At 32.0% G+C, this 13,658-nt stretch overlaps 1 protein-coding gene across 1 annotated transcript; it reads right to left on the reverse strand.

Moving 5' to 3' along the window:
* Positions 1 to 6,481: 6,481 nt before the first annotated feature.
* Positions 6,482 to 10,238, reverse strand: LOC139512260 (uncharacterized). Its single transcript, XM_071299757.1, has 2 exons — positions 10,009 to 10,238; positions 6,482 to 6,944 (listed from the first exon to the last, which is right to left on the reverse strand). The coding sequence occupies exons 1-2, from the start codon at positions 10,132 to 10,134 to the stop codon at positions 6,690 to 6,692; spliced, it is 381 nt and encodes a 126-aa protein (XP_071155858.1). The 5' UTR covers positions 10,135 to 10,238; the 3' UTR covers positions 6,482 to 6,689.
* Between the last annotated feature and the right edge of the window lie 3,420 nt (positions 10,239 to 13,658).

Consider the following 13,658-nt stretch of genomic DNA (forward strand, 5'->3'; position numbering starts at 1 on the left):
TAGATAAATCTATTTATCATATGTTTAGTAGTAAATACAGTAGTTTTGCTTATGTGATAAATAGCCTGCTGTTTAATCCATATCCCGCAACTTTGATGCGCACCCTTTATCGCATACCCTTTATCACACCCCTACCCTTTATCGCATATCCTTTATCACACCCCTACCCTTTATCGCATATCCTTTATCACACCCCTACTTTTTTTTTTTTTTTTACATAAAGTCAGTTTTGGTTTTGTTTTTTTTTTGCTTTTAGAAAATTTTTCCTCAAAATAGGTAAATTTTTTGAATGACGTCATTGTTTGGTATGTGACGTCACGAACGTCGAGTTTTCATATTGTATGTGACGTCACAATAAAAAACAAAATATTTTTTAAAAAACAACAGCACGCAAATTGTAAGGTAACCTAGGTGCTTCGGATAAGTAATTGAGCAGTTCTGTTTAAGGCCTTTGAAACAAGACAAAAGTAGAACCCAGTGCTATGGATCAGAAAACAGTTCATATAATATAATACTCTTCTGTTGAAATATATTGGGCTGATATTGATGTCTCGGGATGATACGACATATGATACGGATTTTGCCATGTATTATTCTCTATATAGCTGACATGGTTTTAATTAAAGTAAGGTCGCCAATTTCCTGGTATTAAATAATTTGAAAAAAAAAATAATGTATTGCCATAATTATGACCTTTTACATTGAAGGATTAAACTTGCATTAAGTCGTGTTCAGACCCTTTAACAGAACATATAGGAATATGGGGTAAACGTGCACGGGACAGGCTAATCGCATACAAAGCCAATGCATCGAAAAAATACAAATGATCAATGGTCAAAGTTTTTATTCATGTTCTTCATCTTGATAGTAGCTGGAGGGTCTTCAACAACAACAACAAAAGAATAAATCATTAATACCGTAAAACAAGGTAAGATCAGGTCGGATCCCCATTGTTGAATTAATCAGTACTAGTACTTAAAGCATAATACTACACTGTCAATATATTTAAATCTAATTATAGAAAAATCAACAAAGTCTTAGCACAATACAAGATAAGAACAGACAGACAGACGGCAAATTCAGTTTAATAATTACGAGATTTACGATTTTTGCTTTACCTACATATCGGTTTTTTAATGTTGTCCCTATAAAACCTGAAAGTCTTAAATTACAATGAATCTATGTTTTTGCTTTAAGACCAGAATATTGCCGAAAATTAGCTAAAAATCAATTGCGTTTCAATGTAAGAAAGAGTCGGGATATGCGCAGAATGCACGATTTTGCGTTAATTTTCTAAGAGCTTCTGGGGGCCTTGAGCGGCACCCAAACCCCTCGTCAAATTTTTTTCGCCTCGATTACTTCTCGGCGAAAATATAGTTTGCCTCACTATTAAAAGAGGCTAGTTACGGCCCTGCCTGAGGTCATTTAATATGTTCGATTTTTTGTAATTAATATTGATTCACTCATAGGGTCTTTGCGTCAGAAATAATCACACCAATTGTTGGCATAATAAGGGTTAGGTTTTTCTCATATATTTTATGATGATCATGATGATACTTAACAAGGTCCCCTAACGGGAGGGATATGATGAAGACATACCGGTATAATCTTTCAATCAGTTAAATTGAGGTCTGCAGCTGCTAGTATAGTACTTTGTAAATTTATTTAGTAATTTTTCTTAGTTTTTTCTGTTACCTCTTCTAACATCGGACTCGGACTTTGAATATTGTTCTGTGTTAGTATATTCTACATGAGTATTGTTCTGTGTTAGTATATTCTACATGAGTATTGTTCTGTGTTAGTATATTCTACATGAGTATTGTTCTGTGTTAGTATATTCTACATGAGTATTGTTCTGTGTTAGTATATTCTACATGAATATTGTTCTGTGTTAGTATATTCTACATGAGTATTGTTCTGTGTTAGTATATTCTACATGAGTATTGTTCTGTGTTAGTATATTCTACATTGGTTAGAAGTAAATGGGACTCCAAGGGTTGAAATATATATTAAAAAAAATAATGTTTAACCCGGCTCGCCGCATGTTTGCGCCTGTACAAATTCAGGCCTATGGTATTGCTAGTCTTGTAGTTTTTTTTTATATTACTTTTGTTCATCTTTGATCTATATAGCTATATGGTTCGGAATTTAGTGTGATGTCCTATTCTTTTGAACGAGTACACATTTTTGTTAGGTGTCAACTTAAGCCCGCCCCCGATGCGGGATTTTCTCGTTGTGTTGAAACAGCATAGGTGAACATGGGCTGTTTTCTGTTCTATGGGCAGGATGTTGTCTCTTTGACATACTCCCCGTTTCCATTCAACAGTTGAAGTTACATTTTGGGCCCCGATTTGGACCTTGTTGAAAATTTGGCCCAATTAAAATAACAAAAAAATTCTGATGATAGTTTTGATTTGACATCAAAGACCTCCAATAACTTGTTTTTTTCAAAATAAATCAAAGTATAATTTTGGACCTTTTAGAACAATTTTTTGGTATGGAACCTTGTGGTAAAATTTCAGCGATCCATGATTTCTTGGTCTCTTTTGCTCCTAATTATTAAACGGTAATGATCACATTCAATCCCGACCTTACTTATGAAGTATGATTTATTTTGGTACAATTTCTAAGCGATCTTCGACAAAAGTTGTGTACAAGTTATCATTTTGTACAAATTATAATTTGTACAAAAATATTGTACAAATTATAATTTGTATTTTGACTTTGTACAAATTGTAACAAATTGTAATTTGTACAAAAAGTGCTTGTACAAATTACAATTTGTACACAAATGGACAAAAAACCACTTATAACTTGTACAATAATTTATCATATGGATTTTGGTGACAAAAGCATTGATACACATTATTGAATTGCTATTAAATGACCACACAGTACACCTAAGTTACAAAATTCAAAAGTAGTTCTTTATCATTCGTTTGAGCAGGTGATCTAGTGATTTATGGAATCAGGTATTGCAAATCATCTTTTGACTCTCAAATCGATGACGACCTGTTTTACAGGCATTTTAACTGCTTCCTAAGCTCAGGAACCGTTGCTGTGAATAAACATGTGTATTTCACTGCTTCAATTAGACTCCCAGAAAGGAAGCGAGATTAAACACCCCATTTGGTCAGGAATATGTCAGTTGTTTTTCTGCCGGTTTTTTTTATCACTGTTTTTTTTTCAACAAGAATCTTTGTTTTATAAATATCTATGACTGTGCATAAAACTTAACGGAAATCAGTTGAGACAATCTAAACTTTAAAAACAACATAAAACTTATGTAGAATAGACAGACAGACTTTTATTTTATAAGAAAACTAGTTGGTGTAGTATTATAAAATCATCAGACCCAATAGCATTAATATTGAACCATCAATCTTTTCACAAACAAAAGTGAAGCGGAATAAGTCATGTAAATCCAATCTTTTGAAGTACCAATTACAAATATAAATTATCATAAATTATCACTCGTTTAAAGAAAGATTTGATTGTTTTCATGGACTTCTTGAAATAACGAATAAGTGGCAACAAATCTTTTGAGATCCTTTTCATGATCATCAAAATGCTGTACACAATCTTTTCATGATACAAAATATCAAATTTTACAAATATAATCGTTTTTGCAAAGTTTCTGAATAAAAAAAGTTCCTCAAAATAACGATAAGAACTTATCAAGCAGTACTATTTGTTTTAAAAACAAGAGGCTCTCAAGAGCCTGAATCGCTCACCTGAATTTTTTTGGTTTAATCTCTCATCAATGATTATTTGAGCTTTTCAATTTATTTAAATGTTCTTTGAATCGTCCTATTTTCTTCAAAAGCAAAAAAAAATCATTTTCTCCTATGTTCTATTTTAGCCATAGGAGCTATGTTTCTTGACATACAAGGAAATGAAATATAAAATTTATACTAGATACTCTGAAACTCTGAAACTCTGAAACTCATTTAGCCTAAGTTTGGCTGAAATTGATACAGCAGTTTCATAAGAGAAGATTTTTTAAAGTAAGTCAACATGATGAACAAATTGTGAAAAAAGTCTTTAAAGGGCAATAACTCCTAAAGAGGTCAATTGACAATTTTGGTCAAATTGACTTATTTGTAGATCTTACTTTGCTGATCATATTTGCTGTTTACAGTTTATCTTTATCTATAATAATATTCAAGATAATGACCAAAAACTGCAAAATTTCCTTAAAATTACCAATTAAGTGGCAGCAACCCAACAATTGGATGTTTGATTCATCTGAAAATTTCAGGGCTGATAGATATTGACCTAATGAACATTTTTACTCCATGTCAGATTTGCTCTTAATGCTTTCGTTTTTGAGATATAAGCCAAAAACTGCATTTGACCCCTATGTTCTATTTTAAGTAACGGCGGCCATGTTTTTTGACGGATCAAAAATCAAAGCACACACTTTGTGCAGGATAATCTAAGGAACAACCATGCTAAGTTTTAACCAAATCCATTCAGTAGTTTCAGAGTAGAAGATTTTTTAAAGTTAGCAAATATGATGAACAAATTGTGAAAAATTGTCATTAAAGGACAATAACCCCTTAAGGGGTCAATTGACAATTTTGGTCATATTAACTTATTTGTAGATCTTACTTTGCTGATCTTTTTTGCTGTTTACAGTTTATCTTTATCTATAATAATATTCAAGATAATGACCAAAAACTGCAAAATTTCCTTAAAATTACCAATTAAGTGGCAGCAACCCAACAATTGGATGTTTGATTCATCTGAAATTTTCAGGGCTGATAGATATTGATCTAATGAACATTTTTACTCCATGTCAGATTTGCTCTTAATGCTTTCGTTTTTGAGATATAAGCCAAAAACTGCATTTGACCCCTATGTTCTATTTTAAGTAACGGCGGCCATGTTTTTTGACGGATCAAAAATCAAAGCACACACTTTGTGCAGGATAATCTAAGAAACAACCATGCTAAGTTTTAACCAAATCCATTCAGTAGTTTCAGAGGAGAAGATTTTTTAAAGTTAGCAAATATGATGAACAAATTGTGAAAAATTGTCATTAAAGGACAATAACCCCTTAAGGGGTCAATTGACAATTTTGGTCATATTAACTTATTTGTAGATCTTACTTTGCTGATCTTTTTTGCTGTTTACAGTTTATCTTTATCTATAATAATATTCAAGATAATGACCAAAAACTGCAAAATTTCCTTAAAATTACCAATTAAGTGGCAGCAACCCAACAATGGTTTGTTTGATTCATCTGAAAATTTCAGGGCTGATAGATCTTGACCTAATGAACATTTTTACCCCATGTCAGATTTGCTCTAAATGCTTTCGTTTTTGAGATATAAGCCAAAAACTGCATTTGACCCCTATGTTCTATTTTAAGTAACGGCGGCCATGTTTTTTGACGGATCAAAAATCGAAGCGCACATTTTGTGCAGGATATACTAAGGAACAATCATGTTAAGTTTCATTCAAATCCATTCAGTAGTTTCAGAGGAGAAGATGTTTGAAAAATTGTTAACGACGACGACGACGTCGACGACGACGACGGACGCCAAGTGATGAGAAAAGCTCACATGGCCTTTTAGGCCAGGTGAGCTAAAAAGGTATTTTATGAATTAAAAATTTTGAAAAAAAAATCCTATTTGTCACTTTTTTTTTTTCTCTAAAAAAATTCGAAGATCAATCTGCCGTTTGTAGTTGTGTAAAAATAGTGTATTTTGTTAATAAGGTTTAGTGTGTGGTCAGTTAATTACAATTCTATCGTGTGAATCAATGCATTTTTCACCAAAATTCATATTTAAAACTGTTGTACAAGTTATAAGTGAATTTAGGTAAAATTTTGTACAAATTGTAATTTGTACAGGCACGTTTTGTACAAATTATAATTTGTACAAAGTCAAAATACAAATTATAATTTGTACAATATTTTTGTACAAATTATAATTTGTACAAAATGATAACTTGTACACAACATATATATACCAGAAAAATAAATCTTTGAGGTGGTGCAATTTTGCAGAGATCCATACACTTATATATATACTCAAGTTATTGTCTGAAAATAAAAAGTCTTCGTACCTTGATCATTTGATCGTATAAAAATTTAAGGACCTTGCCCACTCTTTTCTGATAGAAATGTACTTCATCGCAATTTTTAGAGATATTTATGTTTGTGTGAAGGGCTGCATGTTTACATTATTTGGAAATTACTAGCTAAATACCATGAAACTTTCCTTTTGTGTGATTGACTCCGACAACAAAGGAGCACACTTAAAAAAAAAAAATTTTTTACTGATAAAAAGCAATTACATTTTGACTGCTATTTTGACGATTTGCTTTTCTTTTTATAGACTTTTTCAATTGACTTGCGTAAGTGAAACTTTTTGGAAAATCCGTGTCTATCAGGAAAGCATTATTCATATATTTTTTCTTCAGTGTGATTTTTATTTCAAATGAATAATACCTGTAAGATATTAAGAATACATTATAATCAGTGAGTATAACATTATGTAGTTTTTGTCATTTTATTATTGATTGTTATGATTGTCTGAATGTTTAACATTCATTTTTCCTTCTCCCACACGATGTCGTTACTTCTTGTCCGAATCCGTCCAAGACTCTTGTGTGAAACTTCAGAATGGCACTCATTTGGCGATTCAGCCATTAAGTTTAAAACATAGTTTAAGATAAGGTCAAAGTATATTCCACTTCCCAGTCCGGTTATATGTTGTAAGACACTTATGAGCCGTCCTTCTGATCTTTGAGTCTGAATCTCTGTTAAATCCATCCAAAGCTTCAGCAACATCGAACTCTAAGTGAGCGGGCGAGCCATCACACAGAGTGTGTAAGACCTGTTGTCTGACGTTTACAGCCTCATCGTCGACCATTTCTAGGACACGTTTCCAGAAGTCGTCATGATCCTTTTTTACTCGACATGGACACATTTCCTGTGATAGAAATGATACATATAATGTTTTACAAAATATACAAGTATCTAGCTCTATAAGATAGTCCGAGTCTTAATAAGTTACGTGAATATCTATATATGTTACAGGAATTTTCTAAATTTAGGCATTTTGTAAAATGACTGAATTTTCAGGCAATTTAGAAAGTGCCTAACCTTGACAGGCATTATACAAAATGACTAAAAACACCTAGTCATTTTGTAAAATGGCTGAAATTTTGAAACAAAATTCCACAAATTGCCTGTTGTGTTTCAGACAATTTGTAGAAGGAGGATATCATTGAGATGTATATGGCAAAAGTTGACAAAAACCCAATATCTTGCAAAGAAAATAACTAATTCATTCTCCAAAAACCAGATCAGAATATGCCTTATGATATGTTCTTTTTAGTGAAACTACGTTAAGTACGTACTCACTCTGTATTTCAAATACCAACATTGAATTTATGATTATTTTCTCAGAATGACAAAAAGACAAATTGTTTTATCAATAGAACAAAATATACAATCACATTTTTAGAAAATCTAGATTCAAAACAGTAAAGTGAAACATATGGAGTAGAGTTTTTTATTGACTGATTGCTGTTTTTTTGCTTTCAGTCGCAAATATGTCATGCATTTTTAAAACGAACATTTGGTTATAATTCGTATGGATCATTTCTACAGTGGATTGACCTGGATAAAGGACAGAAATTTAGACTGCAGTTTGCAATTGAAATGAAGGTATTTTGGACAGGAACAGAAAATCCCCGTGTAGAACAGCCATAGAGTTCTCAAAGGGTTGTCCGATCGTCTGAAAATGTCAGGGCTGATAGATCTTAACCTGATGAAATTTTTAACCCCCATGTCAGATTTGATATTCTAATATGACGTGCTTCTTTCGCTTTGTAAACAACACTGAGTGAAAATTCTCGTTATATCTATACTCAGCGCAGACTCGGAGATATACATAATAATGGATGTTACAATATACCTCCCACGTAAATCCACATGTATTTGAACCTACTTTGCAAACGCTTTGCCAATTTTATTGTATTAGAAATTGTTATAAAACAAAAGACAAAAGAACTTTTATTCTTATTCGGATGCATAATAAAAAGAATTAATATAATGCAACTAGTTTTGTTTATTTCATAAATATAGTAACACAGCTATATTGTGCAATGTCAATTTCATCATGGAACACTTTCTCTACAATCAGGGGTTCATTAAGGGATGAAAATAAGCTTGATATTTATGTTACGATTTTAAAAGCTATTAATATACTAATTTAAGTTGCAGTATAAAAACAATATTTAGTCAATGTCACAAAAATATAATCTTTTTTGTAACCATCGAAGTTCGTATAATATTGTATTTAAATGGAATTCTGAGGTAGGTTTTGTTTTGTTTTCTATTCTATTGCATTTGATTTCAGCGAGTCAACATGGCAGCTCCTTCGTTACGAAATGTCAATTTTGGATTTGACGGTAGCTTACGAGAAAATATGTAAATTAAAAATCGGAAATATTGGGTTTGAGAATTAAACATATTTTTTCCAGCGGTTATTAACGAAATAATCAATGCAAGCTAAATATTTATGAGAATATTTGAGCTTTATCTAACAAGGAGTGAAAAAGAACAGTTTCACACACGGCATACCCACTCTCGCTTCAGTATTTGAATGAACTTATTTGTCCTATTAGAATCGAAATAATTCATGGAAGCCATAGATTTGTTGTAAATTTACACATGGCCTGGGCCGTGATATTCGTTAATTTTATCCCTCGCTAACGCTCAGGATAAAATTCGAATATCACGGCCCAGGCCATGTGTAAATTTCCAACAAATCTATGGCTTCCATGAATTATTTCTTAATTAATGCATTAGATTGAGCCAAACACTGTATTTTACCCCTATGTTCCATTTATAGCCATGTTGGCCATTTTGTGTGGCAATCGGGGATTAATGGGACAGATTTTTAAACAAGATACTCTAATGATGATTACATTATACAGGCAAAAGATCATTCTTGACTGGAGACAGTCTCATACGGAATTCCCCCTAAAAAATATTTTTGAAACATATGCATTAATTGACTAATAATACCCATGTATGTTGTTGATCAAATAGCGGTTTTTGTTCTGCTATTTTGATGTCATTAGAGGTTTAATTCTATATTTTATTTACTCCAAATTGCATGTGTTCTGTTTTAAAGCACACTATTAATTTGAATCATAGATTTGTATAGTCTAACTTTACAAAGCCTTGTCTGAATGTATAAGTTTCTATACATACTATTTTACAAAATATCGCATATCAAATTAAAATTTCAAATAATGATTGAAAATCCAAATATGTTAATCAAAGTTGTCTAAGACTGTGTATGCTTTGCTAATAATTACATTACTTGTATGGTTTATAATAATTTGTTCTTTTGATTGGCATTCCAGATATTATTTCACAATAAAATGTAACTTTCATGACAGCATGTGCTCTTTGAAAACGTTACAAGTAATTTTATATGCATGTTGTAAAAACGTTGCCATTATTGATCGCACATTTTTAGAAGTACTGCATATACTTAATATGCTTCGGCCACGCCACACTTCAAAATATGTTGGTTTACCGAAACCCTTCACACAACAGTAGAAACAGTGGGTAGGTAGGTAGGCATTTCTTTTTTTTCATCAAAAAGAAATTGAAGTGTCAGGATGTGTTTAAGTTTTCATGTCTATCTGATTAAAAAAAAAAAAAAACTTTTCTCACCAGGTCAATACAGATTTTGAGTATAGGCAGCTATTTTCTGGGTAGGAAAGGTTAGGGCAAAAAAACGTAAATTTTTGTTTATGGCCTCAATGCTTTTAAAAAAAAGTAAAATTACACAATCTTATTAAAATATTATAGATCTCTGATTTCTTTATACTGCGCTATACTATACATATGAGTATAACGTAAAATAACGAAATCAGAGATCTATTATATTTTCATTAGAAAAATTACAAAAACTGAGCATTCAATTTTAAATAAATAAAAAAGCTAACCAAGTTGTATATTAATGAACTTACTTTAAGAGCTCTCTGTCTGACCTGAGGATGAGAATGTTTAGTCAGTTCTATAATGGTTTCTATAGTAGTGGTATCCCTACACAGCCTCATTGCTTCGGTTACTGGCAATTTAGATATTTCCGTCATTTTGATTTTTTTCTCTGGGACTCCGCTCTGTTAAAACTGTAAGACGAGTATGTTTATATACTTCCTTTTTGTAATCTATTCTATATTTAGTCGATTAAATCATATGTGAATTTACGTTTAGTTGTGAAATGTGGTGTGTATTGACTTGTGTTGTGAAACTACAATTAGGTAAATTCGTGTAGTAGATGTACGTTATTGATTTTAGTTAAAATAGAATAAGATAATTAAAAGAGCAAAAAATAAACAAAATCGAAACTAAGTTAACCCAGTCTTTAAAAAAAAAATAGTTATAAGTGTAAATTCGTCACCCGCACATTTTCATTTTAAAGCTATTCTGACAAATAAGTTTTTTTTTATTCTTGACCATTGCTACCTTGCACATACGGAAATGGCGCATTGTATTTCACTATTTTTGCCGATAAAAAAATGAAATGTTTGTAATAGCTATTTTGTACATTTATATATTTGTTCTTATTCATTCAAACTATTTAAATTAAATAAATAATGACAATTTCTCTACCAATAGTATGATTTAATTATAATAATGAGATTGGTTGAAACATGCGTAACCCAAATTGGCGCATTTTTTTGTATATTGATTCATTGTTTATCTGACGTCCAGCGACAAATATGTCATTGAATGCTTATTCAAAACTTTCTTAACAGGTTTAATGTTTCTGAAACCCTCTCTCCCCCTTTTATCTATTATTTGAGGCAGTTTGGTGACTAGTTTGAATTTTCTCTATTCAGTGCATGGGACCTGGTGTCTTAGAACGAACGATTATAATAGAAAAAGGATCAATTTATATTGCACATTTTCAAATCAGAAAGAATTGATAGTGTGTTTCTAGGGACATAGGAACATGCAAGGATAAAAAATGCTGGCATGCTTCTTTATCAATTTCGATGGGTACATACAAGGAATAATGAAACATCCTTAAGTTCATCCTTGCATTTTTATGCCCCACCTACCATAGTAGAGGGGCATTATGTTTTCTGGTCTGTGCCTCCGTTCGTCCGTCCGTCCGTTCGCTTCAGGTTAAAGTTTTTGGTCAAGGTAGTTTTTTAAGAAGTTGAAGTCTAATCAACTTGAAACTTAGTACACTTGTTCCCTATGATATGATCTTTCTAATTTTAATTCCAAATTAATGTTTTGACCCCAATTTCACGGTCCACTGAACATAGAAAATGATAGTGCGAGTGGGGCATCCGTGTACTTGGGACACATTCTTGTTCTTTATATATTTGTTTCAATATTTATTTTGTTTGCACAGTTTTTATTAAAAAAAACAAAGACCCATGCGCGAGATCTAGAAGAGAAAACCCATGCACAATCAGTACAATACTGTTGATAAAGTTGCAGTAGGAACTGATTTTTCTCTTTATCTTGTCTAGATTGTGGTGCACATTCGCCTATACATTGTATTTTTATATATGTTGTTGTTTGCAATTTGATGATAGTATCAAGAAAAACGTAAATAGCTGAGTGACAACTATAGAATTACTTTTATTTCCATGATGAACCAAAGTGAACATATACATACATACAACTTTAATATTAAACCAGCATAGATTAATGCTAGTGGTTTTAGTATAATTATTTAACTATGAAAGTTTTCGCTAAAATGGGCTATCGAAAATACAGCTGAACGGATTAATTCTGCGCTAAAATGGGCTCTAATGTCTGCGCTAAAATGTCCCCTATTGGTTTTTCGCTAAAATTATCTGCGCCCATCTGTTTTCTTGTCCATAGTTGAGATTAAATTTCTTTTTGTTTATGAAATTGGAAAATTTGATTAAATTAATTTTATTGTGGTTAATTTTGAATTTGCTTTCAACTGTTGATTCTTTTAACATTTAATACAGGCGATGAAACAAACGACTCAACTAATAAAAATTTTATTCGGAAATTATCAAAAGCGGATAAAAGAATAAGCCCTTGACACCATTTGCGAGTATGATGGTCTTGTGATACAATGATAGTCCGTCGGAAGGAGGCGATAAATGACTGACCCGTGTTAAGAGAGAGCAATATCTCTTGCGCATAAAAGTCACCCTTTTAGATTTCGAAAAGAGCAGGCTAAAGCTACAAGGAAGCACTCGCACCCTCAAAGTGGAAACGGATTAATATAAGTTGTAATAACTTGTTTCCCAATCCAATATAAATAAATATGTTTAAACTGAAAGAAAAAACAGCAGAAAAGACAGTGGTTTAAACTTTTTTTTAAATATCCTGTTTCAATCAAAAGAAAGAGAAAAAATCTTTGCTCCAAGGGATACTAATTTAAATGAATACTAGTATTATTTTTCCGTTTTAATTTAACTGTACTTAAAAAAAATATGTGCCGCTTTTGCATTTCGGTTCTATACGTAGCAAGTCAAGCAAACCGCTCATATAAATTATGCTGTATGATTGAGCTGCACGAAAAAAAAAAGTACGACGTTATTTATACAATCGGCATGAAAAATAACGTCAAAATAACGTTACCAAAACTAACACCAACACCGTACGCGACGCATAATATAAATAGCAATATTGTCAGTATATAACCAGAGACATGTGTATATATATATGTCTCTGGTATAACGTATGTTTTCTTCTTCACAAACTAGTGCCAGAGACCAGAGAAATATAATGCTATGTCTCTGTAATGACTTATAGCCATTTCTTCGTCAAAATTCGCAAAAGACGGTACCAGTTTTGAGGCCCCCATTTCGGAATCTTAGTAATTTACAAAAGAAGGTATTAATTTTAAGGTTATCGACTCCCACTACACGACTAAGGGACGACATCAAAAGATCAATGTAAGATAAAAAACTTAATTCAAATAGTTCGGGGTTGGGGGGTAACCGGTTGAACTGCTGCAAGATTTGGTTATCCGACAATGATTTTTACATATATCCATATGGGTCAATCAATTTTTCCCAAATTAAGTTAATAGGGGGGTAGGGGGTGAGTGAAAAAACTATTTGAATTAAGTTTTTTATCCTTCATTGAACTTTTGATGTCGTCCCTAAGTTGTCAATCTAGATCGACCCTTCACATATAATGATTGCACAAGTATTTCAGTTTAATTTGCACATCGGCTATTGATCACAATTATTTAACTGTTTCAGAAATTTCCCAACGTGAGGCACTCGGTCAGTTCTTGTATATGTCTAGCTGATACCTTAAAAACACGTTATATACGTACTCATAACTATAAAAGTCCCATTATTAGATTTAAAAGTCTTCAGTGCTTGTCCAATCACAAAACTATAGTTTTCTTCATGTGTATTAAAACAACCAATTACTGTCTAACAACAGAGACATATATACAATTCATACCTGCCAACTGTAACTATTTGCGGTGGATTTCCCCCATGGAGGCTCCAAAATGGAAATTTTGAAAGAGCAATTTTGTCCACAATTTTATACAAAACAATAAATTTTATGATAGCTTATTTAGGAGTGTAAAAGTATGAAGAAGCCAAAAAAACAACATTAAAATGTATTTGGAGCCCCCCCCCCCCCCCCCTTGAAG

This window comes from Mytilus edulis, chromosome 2 (genome assembly GCF_963676685.1).
Source record: "Mytilus edulis chromosome 2, xbMytEdul2.2, whole genome shotgun sequence".
Lineage (NCBI taxonomy): Eukaryota > Metazoa > Mollusca > Bivalvia > Mytilida > Mytilidae > Mytilus > Mytilus edulis.